Consider the following 14,712-nt stretch of genomic DNA (forward strand, 5'->3'; position numbering starts at 1 on the left):
CACGTTTCCCTGTGGAGTGGTTTTCGGGGGTCCCAGCTTGCGGTTTTCGGGGCCACCGCATGTGCCTCTCCGACCCGCGTCCTTGGGGTGGGGGGGTCCCTGTGCGACGCTCCTTTGCGGAGACGCTGCCTTCATTTGTCTCCGAAAATTAAGGCTGCACTTTCCCGAAGGTTACTTTTCATTTGATTGCTTCAATTATTTTAATCCAATACCCACATATTGTATCACATTTTGTCGATTGATATAACTTTAATAACCTCAAAAAATAAGGAATGTTTTTGATTCGATTTGAAGGTTTAATGGCCTACTGAAAAGGCGAGTGTTTGGACGATTTTACGCACAGATCGCATGGCTGTTATACCATCGGAATGTTATCCACTAATCCACATGACCACGATCGTCCTTCTGGGGGGTCCCCGTGGACCTTTGGGGGTCCCTGGGTGACCCCCCAACACAATAGATAGCCTACAAGGACAACACAAAAATCACAAAGGACAATTCATTTACAATCATGCAGCTGTCTGTCTGTCTGTCTGTCTGTCTGTCTGTCTGTCTGTCTGTCTGTTAATTCTGATGAATTAAAAAGGTGGACCCTGTTGTAAACAAGTGTACCCATTCTGCATACTGTGAAATAAAAATTAAAATCAATCAATCAATCAATCAATGCTTCAGATGGGGCTGAACTGTCACGCGGGCGGCGGGATGGCGGAGGATGGGGGTGGAGCTAAGGACGAGGAGGACGCGGCCAGGCGGGGCATGGCGCGCAACCTGAAGGAGCTGAAGCAGAGACACCCCGACAAGGACATGGAGCAGCTCATTGAGATGGCCAACTACCAGGTGCGATAATTATACTAATAACCCATTCACAACTCATTCACCCAGACAAGATGGCCAACTACCAGGTGAGATATATTAAGTACTGTATTTAAGTACAATTTTTAAGTATTTACCGTTACTTGAGAATTTCCAATTTTCCAGTGCTTTTTAGTAGAGTTATAAACTGAGGTTCTGTGTGACCATCCTCTGGCAAGGATATTTTGTTGATTGTTTTTACCTCAATCAACACATTGATTGAGGTCCCACTGGGTGTAGATAATCACGTTGCCGCTCACTGTGCGTTCGCAAAAAAACAAAATAAATAAAATAAAGTAAAGTTTGGTCCATGCGTTCCTTTGTTATGCTCCGTCGAAAATACCATAATGGCGGAGCAGGAAGAGGAAGGGTCCCGGAGCGGAGATAAACGCACGTAAGAAAGTCCTCTCAGGTGGGATTGGATCGCATGATTTCCTGGTTCCTGCTTTCAATGACAGTCAACCGGTGACTCATACATAGTTAGGTTAGCGAAGAGCGCCATCTATCGAAACACATGATCTGACGAGAAATCTCGTCATGCACAAGCAATGAGTTAAGATACTGTATACAGTTATCTACAGCGTAAGAATGAGTACCGTGGATACAGCAGGGTTAGAACATACATCATATTATTCAACACAAAACCATCAATCATTGCAGAATCGCAGGTGTGCAAGTATATGACATATAAATTATATCCACAGAATGCGGGTGGGCAGGCGCAGGCGCACACGCACACGCATCTCAATGCACTACATTGCCGTTTCTGCAATGGCAGAGTGGACAAAAGCCCTGCTATAGAGCACCGAAGCACTTTCAGTAGAGGGCACCAACACACAGGTTTATAGGTTTTTTATTTGTAATGAAATCTCCATAGGGCGATTTTATGTCGCTTCATATAAGAACTGTGTTTGAAAAATAAACCGACCACCCCGGCCTTTTCACTCATATGGATATGAAGCATCGACTGAAGGTGGAAATGTACAAATATACCCAAAGAGTAACAAAATAAGCGTTAGAAACGAGCCAAACAACCCAGAGACTACATTTCCGGGTAGGCTGCTTCTGCCCGCAGCCCGTCGCACAACAGAAACTGAACGTTAATTACGTTTATTTGTATTTTTATTTTATTGATATATAATGTATCGTGGTTAGTACGAGTCGAGTCACCACCAGCTGAGCTTACGTCAACGAGGAATCTCAGGAACGCAATATGTTGACAGCTGGGCGTGACGTATATGCTCAGCGACATTGCATTCATATGTAGTTTCAAGGCTTTTGCGGCCACATTAATTCCATTTTCTCTAGAAACTGGCTGTATCAAATATGAATGGACATCATTAACGACGCACAGCCACTCCCCTGACAGAAACGCCGGGGTGGTCGGTTTATTTTTCAAACACAGTTCTTATATGAAGCGACATGAAATCGCCCTATGGAGATTTCAATACAAATAAAAAACCTATAAACCTGTGTGTTGGTGCCCTCTACTGAAAGTGACGTCAGACTTCGGTGCTCTATGGCGGTGTATGAAGGAACCCAATTCATCAGAAAACATGTTCTGACGTTTTGAAGCATGCAACCGAGTCTATGAGTCCAAGGCATTGATAAATGTTGATCTGTTCTACCGTCTTCCCTTGGATGGACCCCATCAGCGCTGTCGAATGAGGCATGTGTTTGCTGTGCTAATGACCAGTTATTTAGTTTTGTCCACATTCAGCTGCCGGTAGTTAATATCAATGCACCATTGTGTACAGTGAGAAATGTTGTTTTGATAGGCTGATCACACACACTTAACCCATTAAGACCTGAGACGATTCAGTGAGAACGTTTTTGTGCAAAGGACCCCCCAAAAATGATATGACCTAGTATAGCTAAAAGTTAAAATGACACAGATGCTTTCCCGGTTCTAATGGGCTAAGGGTCCATTCACACCAAGCACCATGACCATAACTATGAGGATAATGATGTGAGTATCCATTCCACACTGATGACCCATACAGTACATTCTGTAAACAGCGCCACTCACTAATAAGGCACTGTGTGCAGTCCAGCTGTGTGACAGCCCATCTACTCACGGAGGGGGGAGCTATCCGTGGTGCTGAAAGACTATAATCACAGTGGTTTTCAACCCTTTTCACACCAAGGTCCATTTTTTATGCGGCATTTGAGCCACGGACCACCATTTGATGAGATTTAGCCTCTGACCCCATACTTAGAGTTTTTTGTTGTCGTTGGATAAGAGCTAAGTCTACAATTCCATGCTGTATTGTGTTGGCATTGGAGATACAGTATAACAGGCAAATGTTGATAAAACAAAATAACTTTTTGTAAATTAAGTAATGCAGATGTTTAACACTAATTTGAGAGCGTAAAGTGGAACCAAATGGATGTGTAAGGCTCTCAAGGGTTAAAGTTCTATAAGGGTCCATTTGGTTACCAACTTTCCATCATTCCATAATGGAGAATAACATTGGGTCATATTAGAACCGTCTCATATAAGAATTGTGGTCCAAAAATATAAGCAAACTGCCTCTGCGATGTGGCTTTACGATAGCCAGTCGCGCATATTTGACAGTTTGTTTCTGGCGAAAATTGTAAAACTCTTTGAACGGCGTTTCACTGTCACTGCAGAAGTCCGAGAATGGCAGTAGTAGTCATCAGTTTATTTGACGCGTGTGGTGATGGGTGGGTGTGGGTGGGTGGGTGATGGGTGGGTGTGGGGCTGGCACGGTCATGTGTGCAGTGGTTGTAAAGGAAACGGGACCGAGGGCACCGCCCTGAGGCACTCCAGTGTTGCATTGGTGATGACGGTTGATGATGATCCAGTGCTTGGCGGTCACTTTGAACCAGGCCATGCATAATTCATACGCAGCTGACAGTACTGTACATGTAGCACAGACAAACAAACAGTGCCAAACGACCATATAGACAACGCTGTCGGGCAAAAACCTTATATGTCCATATTTTGTATGTTTTAATGGGTTATTTTAAGGAACAGTTTGCACATGAATATGCATTAGGAGGACATCTCTGATGCCAATCCAGACAGAAAACATTTGTGCGTGATGACGTGGCACGCACCCAGCGTCTGGGTATATAGCGGGGCCACGCCTACACGTGGCAGCCGCATTCATCTTTTTTCCTAATGCGTATTCACTCGCAAATGTTACTTAAATAACCACGGTTATTGCATAACCTCCAGTTTGTTTCAGTAAATGAATGGGTCGCGATGCGACACATTGTCAGCTTGTAGATCAGCTATTTTTCCAGATTCCCACGGGTTTCGCAGGGACGTCGGATAATTTAGAAATTACACCCTGACGTCTGTGTTTTGACACTTTTTTGGTGACTATTCTCTTGCCAGTCCTCTGAACAGTGTTTGTGCCAAGTTTGAAGCAACCGTGCACCTCCAAAGTCTGAATGTCACCCATGCACCACCCACCCACCTTCCATGCAATTTTAACCCATTCAGGACGGGAACCCCTTTTGGTGTTTTAAGCATAGCAGATTGTGAAAATGTGGCACAAATCATACTTTATATTCTTTTCTTCGACGGGTGGCTGGCATTTCCTTAAAATAGATAGGGTGAGAAGTTCAGTCACGCAAGAGAGACTCGAAGTAGAGTCGCTGCTTCTTCGCCTGGAAAGGAGCCAGCTTAGGTGGTTCGGGTGTCTCCCTAGGGAGGTCATCGAGGCACTCGGAGGAGACCCCGGGGCAGACCAAGGCGCAGTTGGAGGGATTACATCAACTCACTGGCCTTGGAACGTCTCAGGATCCCCCAGAGGAAGTCATTAATGTTGCTCTGGAGAGGGAAGTCTGGAGCACTCTGTTGGAGCTGATGGATGATTTAGAATCGGCCTCAGGTCTAAATGGGTTAAAAAAGTACAGTATATTGAACCAATGGAAAGTATTAAAGGGTCAGGACACCCCACCTCGTCATTTATTTGATCAGAATTCAGATATAAAGTAGGCGTGGTTATCCATTCTTGTGGGGGAGACGGGCAGAGTGGAGCGTGCATATCATTATATTCTGTATCGACGTCACAGAAAAGCTGTCCGCTGTGAGGACTCTGAGGAAATGCCAATTCTGAAAGCAAAAATTAAAACTAGCTGTTGCAGGTGTAAAAAAGTTCCACAACCTCGCGGCATATTTACCCCTAAAAGTAAGCCGTCAGAGATTAGTATCCTGCCTTGCTGTGGGCACTTTCCCCGGGCATGGCCGCTGTGTTTGATCGGCTGGGGGGAACACGGAGCTGGGAGCTGTGTGTACGGTGTGTACACACACACACACACACACACACACACACACACACGCACGCACGCACGCTCACATCCGTGTTGCTTTTGGCAGAGAAATGTCTGTTTCGAGATGAAGAGAAGAGAACCACGTAAACATGGTACATGGAAGCAGCGGGGGACGGCCGGTCTGCTGAGTGGAGTCTGTCTCTCTATTCGTCAGCAATGACAGAACAGGGAAACCACGCCCTCTAATACAAATCTATATGAAACAAACATAAATCATGAATTAGATATGCCTATGTCATGTCGCAGAAATTGAGTAGCGCCAAATATTTATTTTCTACAGCTACAGAAACAGCCTATGGGCGAGTTGTAATATATCATTGCTCCCTATCACAAAAGGCACAATTATTTTAAGAAATAATTCTAAGAAAAGTTGATTTTTGGTGTCCTGAGCTTGTGACAAAATAACAATTACATTGGCTCCATTGGAACACAGGGTATTTTTAAGTGACTATGTGTGTGGCTGGATGGGTGGCTGGCTGGGTGGGTGCGTCTGAGCACGAAAACAGCATGGTTGTTTTTCACCACCTGTGCGCAACCTAACACACACACAAACACACACGCACATATTAACAGTATATATGGTGATTTCGGGTGTGCCAGTACAGTACAGTGACAGTACAGTACAGTACAGTGAAGGGTACAGTAGAGGGACCCCCAGATCTGTCATTTCTCAACCGTTTCGGACACGGGGCGGCTCGCCGGAATCGGGCCGGCACCCTGGGTGCGTTCCTGTGGGTCTGGAACTCCCCCCCCCCCCCCCCCCCCCCCCCGGGGACCTCCACACGGAGTTGCACCACTTACTTAACACGGGTGTGATTTTTTTTCCTTCATCCGACAGAAACGATATTTTCTTCTCTTGTACCTCCTCCTCTCATTTTTTTGAACCGACCACCAGTGTGTGCGTGCGTGCATGCCTGTAATCCCTACACCCCTCGCGGCAAGGTCCGTGCCACAATCCTCTCTGTGACTGACTGTAAATAAAACACTGTGTTCCGTGGTGAGCTGATGATGTGTGTAGGACAGGCTAGAGGGTGGGAAAGGAGGGCAGAGTGGAGTGATTACACGTGGCAAAGGTCCCAGGAACATTGCAGCCACTTTGTGGTCCGGGCATTAACTTGGCCGAGGCACCCTTAAGAGTCCCGTGTCCCTAGGTGACTCCCCTTGTTAAGCAATGCCTTGAAGTTGAATTTGTAGTCGAGCCAGCTTGACGAGTTCATCATTTAAAATGATTCATCTTTAATGCTCTGCGCTGGGCGTGCAAACAGGTCGGAGGAATGGGCCTTGCACATATAAGTAGACCACTGCTGTATGTGAGCTTGTATATCTGCTATTTTTATATAATAGCCAACCTGAACATCTAAAATGACCCTGATGCTTTCCCGATTTTAATGGGTTAAAGATAAGAGAGATGAGAGACTCATGCACTACTCAAATCTCAAATCTTTCCTGGAGGTCCCAGCTGGTACAAAATATGTTTGAAATGGGAGTCCGCAGTCGAATCCATATCACAATGGGGATGATTTACATGAACTAGATTCAGAACCACAGATTTAATTAACATTCATTGTGGGTATATTGTATATATTCCTTGACAGTGGTTTAACGTACAGTACATACAGTACGCATTGTGAGCTTGTAGATCAGCTATTTCCAAATGATCTTTAGACATTTTATACATTTGAAAACTTGTGAAATAGGACATTCTTCATAGTGAATACTTTTACTTTTGTACTTTAAGTACTGTACATTTTGATACCAATAATTTTGCACATTTACTCAAGTACATTTTGATTACCGGATTTTTTTTACTTGTAACAGAGTAGTTCTACATTGCCGTATTGGTACTTTTACTTAAGTAAAACTTTTTTCCACCACTGGTCCTTGACCAAGTCACTGAACGAGCAGTTTGGCAGCCTTGTCGCACGCATGGCTGCCTCCGCCGTCTGTGTGAGCGTGCACGTGTGAATAGAGTCTGAGAGCTTCGGAAACACGGGTGTTATATAAACGAACGCCGATCAGAACAAACATGGCTGGATGCATCGCCTTATGTTCTTCCAGATGTCACGGTGATATGTGAGCCACGTGCTGCAGCCATTTCGGAACAAAGTTAGAGGAACATATTGTTGGGGGTGTGTGTGTGTGTGTGTGTGTGTGTGTGTGTGTGTGTGCGCGTGTGCGTGTGCGTGTGCGTGTGCGTGTGTGTCGTGCGTGTCGTGCGTGCGTGCGTGCGTGCGAGAGACAACAATAATATGTATTGTTGTTTAATTAAGTTGTTGTTTGCCTTGGAAATGCATTGGGGCCAGAAATCATGTTTATTTTACTCTACCTTTTACTTTGTGTGGTAAGCCATATATCTGTTATACTTGCAGGCAATTTATCATCCATTTAAACTGTATATGTTGATTCTCCATATTGTTGTGTAGCTGTTTCTGTTCTCCAGGGGTTATGGCAACATTACAAAATATATAATAATAACGTAAAAAGTTGAAATAATATGGACATGGTTTAAGCCCTTTTTTTAGCATTAGTATTCCTATGGAAAGTGTCTTGTCCTGCGCAGCAGAAAGCCATCAGTCATCAGCATATCTCCTAGAGACAGCAAGGAGAGCTGTCTAACCATGCTGTGAATTATGTCTGACTACTGCACTGGCTCCAGTGGTGGAAAAATAACTACATCTTTTTATTTAAGTAAAAGTATCAATACTGCAATATAGAAACACTCCAAGTCTGGAATTCAGAATGTACGTATGCAGAACGTCCCATTCCTCGGGAATTGGAAATACTCAAGTAAAGTACAGATACCTCAGTACTTGAGTAAATCGTCACTTTCCAACACATGGTGTCCCTATTTTTTGGCATCATGATGACATAAAAAGCAACGACTCGCATTTAGTATTCCTATGGAAAGTGTCTTGTCCTGCGAAGCAGAAAGCCATCAGTCATCAGCAGATCTCCTGGAGACAGCAAGGAGAGCTGTCTAACCATGCTGTACTGTGCATGAAGCATCATCATGTCTGACTGCACTAGCTGGCTCCCAACTCTTTCTGGGTCAGGGCCCACTTCTGAAATTCTGAATCAGGATCACCTTTATTGTCACATGTCACAGGTTTATACAGGTCTGAAACAGTGGGTGGAATTAGTTTTTTTTGTGTGCAAGCTCCGTCGTTTTGATTGTTTCCAGGAAAGAGAGAGAAGAGTGCAAGGGTAGGGGGGGGGAAAAGAACAAATATAAAAAGAGACAACAGCGTATCTATTTAAACACAACATTAATTCAAACTTACTACAGTACATGAGATTTTGAACTACGATGTTTTGGACATGGGTTTCTTCCTGACAGCGACGAAAATGGACCCGGCGATCGTCATTTATTGATCCGCTATACTATAGTCTCTCTGACGTGTTGCACGTGGATGGACGGGTCATTTATGAAACTGTGTATATGGTTGTCTCGCCCTGCAGACGCTGGTGCAACAGCAGAAGAGCCGAGCATTCTACCGTATCCAGGCAACAAGGATGATGATCGGAGCGGGGAACATTCTAAAGAAGCACGCTGCGGACCAGGCCCGTAAGGTACCGTACTGAGACACACACACACACACACACACACACAACATTTTAGGAAGATTATTTTATTTCATGATTTTACGCCTTTTTATTAATTTTTACTACAATTTTTATCGCACAACTTTTTTCACCTGGAGACCCGCAGGCTTTGTTGACTAGATTTAGAAGACATTTTGAGGCTCTTGCTACTGAAATGATCGATTATTTATATGGAAATCCCCATCATTTAACATGTAGATCTCAATGGGTGAGAAGTAAAGCTTGCAATCTCTCCTCTCTTAGTAAGCGTTGCTAATTTGCCTATTGGACATGGACGCGTTGGGGAAGGACTAGGGAATGGCTAATTGTTGGTAGTTGTGTTTCGCTCACAACCCAACTTGTGTGTGTGTTGTGTGTGTGTTGTGCGTAGGTGGTGAGCAGTCATGAGACCCAGGCCCTGGAGTATGACCCTCACACCATCAGGATGGAGTTCGATCCGGTACTCTACCAGTGCTTCGAGAACTGCGGCTCCCTCAAGCTGACCGTGTCCCGGCGCGGAGGAGATGCCGGGGTCACTGTCAAGGTCAGTGTGTGAACCTGGAGACATCAGACACGCACGCACGCACGCAGTAGGCAAGCAGTAGGCACGCACACACGGAAGGAGTTGTGGACAAAGTACTTTCGTACTTTTACTGGAATGCAGGACTTTTACTTGATACAACGTATTTCCACGTTGTGGTATTTTTTACTTCAGTATGCCTATTGTTCCACCGCTGACTATACCTGTAGATGTCACACAGAGACACCCGACTGGACAAAGTACTCAACGCCAGTACTTGAGTCAAAGTATGGATACTCCTTGTATAATATGACTCCACTACAAGTGAACGTTGCTCTGTCAAGTTGCCTATTCAGATGCCCTTGCTTTAAAAAATAAATATATATAGTATACAGTATATATATATAAAAATCACGTTTTTGGACACTTCCAGACTCCCTTAAAAGAGGCTTTGATAATCCTTACATAAAGGATCACTTTGTAGTCAAACGTCAGGAGGACAAAGGAATGGAAAGAAAGAGGGGAGCGGAGAGGAATAGTAATTTGAACATTTACATAATAAATCAGGATTCTTTCAAGCATACACAATCTCAAATCACAGATTGAGATTGTGTATGCTTGAAAGAATCCAAACAAACCTGAACACTGTTTTGCAAAAACAACCATGCCCAATTATCCATCGGCTTCAGCCAGACCACTGCATTGTATTCCCTTACTCCCATAGCCTGGTTGTACCGTACGGTATCTCACTTTATACACTATAGAGAAATGGAGAAAATACGGTACACAGACTTCACTTTTACACAGAGGATTTCACTGTGTTGTAGGGGATGAAAGTGAGCTGGGAGAAGAAGCCATGTTGTGCTATCTTCAAAGTTTCTCTCTGACCCAGAGGGTCTTTCTATAATAATGTTTCTTCTCTTGTTCTCTCACACAGTCCTCCCTGCAAACTCTTTTTTCTTATCCTGTATTCTCATTGTTTCTTTACTTTCATCCATAACATGGCCATTTTCACTTCAAAGAATAATTTGGTTGCCTCTGTTTTAACTCTTGCAAAGTTTAATTTATGTTTGTGGGTTGTTTATTCCAGCTAGCGTTTATTTGGGTTGCCACTTGCCAGTAAAGTACTCAATTTTTATGAGTGTGCTTGTGCACGTGCCAGGTGGATTATCGCACAGAGGACGGCACCGCCAACGCAGGCTCTGACTATGAGTTTGCAGAGGGAACTCTCATCTTCAAGCCTGGCGAGAGCCTCAAAGGTAAACAACAACACGAGCCTCATTCATTTTGGAAGTAATATTGTTTTGATAATTAATTGTTTCAAAGCCTGGAAAAGGTGAGACATTCTCAAAGGTTCCTATATGGCATTGTACCCAGTGGTGGAAAAAGTACTCACATGTGTTACTTAAGTAAAAGTATCAATACTGCAATGTAGAACTGCAAAGCACTCGTTACTACACTATTCCGGGCTGCGCACCCCCGCCCCTCCGCCTCCCGCCCAGTCAACGCACGCACTCACGCACGCACACACACACGCACGCGCACACATGCATACACACACGCATACACACACGCATGCACGCACGCGAGCACACGCGCACACACGCACGCACACACACACGCACACACACACACACACACACACACACACACACACACACACACACACACACACACACACACACACACGTCACGCACACCTCACACGTCAATGAACATGCACAGGCAAATGAGAAGAATATGGATTAATGGAATGAAAATAACACGACGCTCGCATTTAGAAAAATCAGATATCACTATTTTGTAATTTATGCACAGAGCGCATTTGTGCATGTTGTGCTGTAACATGTGCAACAACAGAGAAATAGATTTTGCTATTTTAATGGAATTAGGTGCATGTAGCCTATATAGGGCTTGTATAGGCTCTAATATTCGCTACACAGTATATTTCTATCTATAAAATAGAGATAGATATTTGCAATTTTAATGGAATTAGAGACGGGGAGGCGGAGGAGGGAGGGGTGTGCTGCCCGGAATAGTGTAGAAACGATGCCGTAGAATTACTCTACTCTAAGTACAAGTATGACATTCAAAAATGACTTGAGTAAAAGTACTAAAGTATTGGTATCAAAATGTACTTAAAGTACTCATTATGCAGAATGTCCCTCTACACAAGTTTAAAATGTATACAAATCTTTAGAAAAAAGCAGACTTGTAGATCGGCTATTTTCAAATGGCCGAAATATAGGGCTGAAATAGGTAATGTATTTTTGTAATTATAATTAAACTCTACTACAAAGTAACTAGTAACTAAAGTTTTCAAATAATTGTACTGGAGTAAAAGTACAATATTTGCCTCTGAAATGTAGTGGAGTAGAAGTAAAAGTACAAAAATGACATTACCTACTCGAGTACAAAATACCTCAAAATGTTACAATTTTACTGTACAGTACTTAAGTAAATGTACTTAGTTACCACTAGGGTGCACCACTGCTAAAAACTGTGCACCCTCTCTCTCTCTCTCTCTCTCTCTCTCTCTCTCTCTCTCTCTCTCTCTCTCTGTCCAGAGATCACGGTTGGCGTGATCGACGACGACATCTTTGAGGAGGACGAGTATTTCTACGTCCACCTCAGTAACCCGCGCGTGGTCGGCTATCCCGAGCCCGCCCCTATGGACTCTAGCTCCTCCCCCAAAGCGGTGCTAGGCGACGCCCATACGGCCACTGTGACCATCTACGACGATGACCATGCAGGTAATAATTGGACAATGTCATGTGACGCCTACAGAGAGAGAATTAGCTCATCCACCTCATTTCCACCCTTTTTTACGTGTTTTTATTGAACTCCCAAAAACGCCTTTAACGTGTTTTGGGGCTTTTTTAATGAATTCTCGCTGTGCTTTGCCCGTGCAATGCTATGGGAGACTCAGATTGAGGTTGATTGAACAACGCAACAATGTTAGGGTCTCAATACTAAATCATTGTTACAGCGCAGTTACAATAGTCATGCTTCTGAAGACTTTTAAATATACGACGCTCACATTAGCTATAGTCGATTGTCGCTATCTGATTTTTGGGGAAGGGTTTTCCAAGTGAAATAGAGCGCTGTATATGTTGGCGGTAGCGCAACAGCGCCGGAGGTTTTGGTGTTGGGCAATGAGTTAAAATCCTTAATTTTATCTGTAATTGACTGATTACCCATGTCTCCATGCATATCGTCACTGTCCGGTGAAAACATTGTATGTCCAAATTCAAAACTGTTACTTTTCAGAATCCCCCTCCCCCCAAAAAATTACTTTTAACAACAAACTTTATTGGTGGGCTATGGACAGTTCAGAAATCTGTCTACCAATGACATCATTTACGGGGATTCCATAGGATTAATAGAATGAAACTAAAGCGTTCTTTTCCTGGAAAATGCGCATGTTGAATGGAAGCCATTGTTATTCCATGAATAAGTTAATAACAATGAATAACAATGAATAACAATCGCATCGCTCCGTTTCCGACGAGGGATAAGGGGTATGAGCTAATGCTAACGATCACTGTGGTCACAACAATAGCTCCGACCTCACTGATAACCCGGAAATTAAACCGAGGCTCGTAGACTGAGAGTGAACGGCTGGCAGAGATAGATTAGGTGTGCTTATGCTACCACCTAGCAGGCAATAAAGGAGTTCGGCAGGTTCCTGAACTGCCCACAGCCCTCCTCTGAGACACAGAACGAATAGGCAGAAATGGTGCCATCCATCTTAAGCCCAAACCGCACCAATGACTCTCCATGCAACTCTTTGCAACAAAACAGTTTTAAGGATCAACCGCAACCAATGCAACTCTTTGCAACTGCCATTGGGGATAAAGGTTGCAACTTGCAAGTAGTTGCATGTTGCAAGTAGTTGCAAGTAGTTGCATGTTGCAAGTAGTTGCAAGTAGTTGCATGTTGCAAGTAGTTGCAAGTTGCATGTTGCAAGTTGCATGTTGCAAGTAGTTGCAAGTTGCATGTTGCAAGGGGCGAATCATTTCACTGGTTTGGGACGGTTAAGACAGAGAGGCGAGGGAGTTGAGTGTTTATACCCACTGCCTGTTGCCACTTATCTAGAGTGAGTAGGTGGTAGAGTAATGTAACACAATGTAATTGTCGCTCTCATCCTCTCGAGGTATTTTTAGCTTGGAGACATTCAGTGAGTGAGTGACCGTGGGTATTCATCAACGTAATCTGTCTGTCTGTCACCCCCTCTGTCTGTCTGTCTGTCACCCCCTCTGTCTGTCTGTCTGTCACCCCCTCTGTCTGTCTGTCACCCCCTCTGTCTGTCTGTCTGTCACCCCCTCTGTCTGTCTGTCTGTCTGTCACCCCCTCTGTCTGTCTGTCACCCCCTCTGTCTGTCTGTCTGTCTGTCTGTCACCCCCTCTGTCTGTCTGTCACCCCCTCTGTCTGTCTGTCTGTCACCCCCTCTGTCTGTCTGTCTGTCTGTCACCCCCTCTGTCTGTCTGTCTGTCTGTCTGTCTGTCTGTCTGTCTGTCTGTCTGTCTGTCTGTCTGTCTGTCTGTCTGTCTGTCTGTCTGTCTGTCTGTCTGTCTGTCTGTCTGTCACCCCCTCTGTCTGTCTGTCTGTCACCCCCTCTGTCTGTCTGTCTGTCACCCCCTCTGTCTGTCTGTCTGTCACCCCCTCTGTCTGTCTGTCTGTCTGTCTGTCTGTCTGTCTGTCTGTCTGTCTGTCTGTCTGTCTGTCTGTCTGTCTGTCTGTCTGTCTGTCTGTCTGTCTGTCTGTCTGTCTCTCTCTCTCTCTCTGTGTCTCTCTCTCTCTGTGTGTCTCTCTCTCTCTCTCTCTCTATCTGTGTCTCTCTCTCTCCTTGTGTGTGTTTCGATCTCTCTCTCCCTCCAGGTATCTTTACCTTTGAGGTTGACAGCGAGCGGGTGAGCGAGAGCGTGGGCGTGATGGAGGTGAAGGTCCAGAGGATGTCGGGCGCCCGTGGCCTGGTGGCCGTGCCGTACCGCACCGTGGACGGCACGGCGCTGGCCGGCGAGGACTACGAGCTGGTCAGCGGGAAGCTGGAGTTCCACAACGACGAGACCATGTGAGTAACCAACGGCTGGATCCATGAGTTTGTCCAGTGTCTCCACACATTCCTCCATCCCATATTTGAATTTGAACTCCAAAACAGCTCTCAGTGTAATTCAGTGCGGACTTCGAGCGTCCTGGTTATAAGCGAATGTTTTAAATATTGATTTGCACTTTTCAAGGTTGGCCTCCTCCATAATTTTGTGCCTGAACTATTCCTTTAAACATCATTTGACTGTGTCACCGTTGTACCAAAGAGCACTGTGTTTTGGGATTTGTACTCGGCATTAAGACAATCGACGAGCAAATGCACAGAGAATATTGTTGCAATCACGGACACTCATCGTGAATTATCTATCCAGGCCGCATGGTCGCGTTAAGTGCAGACAGCC

At 44.7% G+C, this 14,712-nt stretch overlaps 1 protein-coding gene across 1 annotated transcript in view; it reads left to right on the forward strand.

Moving 5' to 3' along the window:
* The window catches only part of LOC306914237 (sodium/calcium exchanger 3-like), a gene marked incomplete at both ends in the record, with an annotated part of 73,059 nt that overhangs the window by 7,297 nt on the left and 51,050 nt on the right, over positions 1-14,712 (forward strand). Inside the window, 6 exons of the mRNA XM_079491229.1 lie at positions 673-837; positions 8,620-8,730; positions 9,134-9,286; positions 10,425-10,521; positions 11,830-12,015; positions 14,144-14,336. Coding sequence (XP_079347355.1) covers positions 673-837; positions 8,620-8,730; positions 9,134-9,286; positions 10,425-10,521; positions 11,830-12,015; positions 14,144-14,336 — 905 coding nt within the window. The remainder of the gene's footprint in view (positions 1-672; positions 838-8,619; positions 8,731-9,133; positions 9,287-10,424; positions 10,522-11,829; positions 12,016-14,143; positions 14,337-14,712) is intronic.

The sequence above is a fragment of the Electrona antarctica genome (assembly GCF_951216825.1).
Source record: "Electrona antarctica genome assembly, chromosome: 21".
NCBI classification, from domain to species: Eukaryota; Metazoa; Chordata; class Actinopteri; order Myctophiformes; family Myctophidae; genus Electrona; species Electrona antarctica.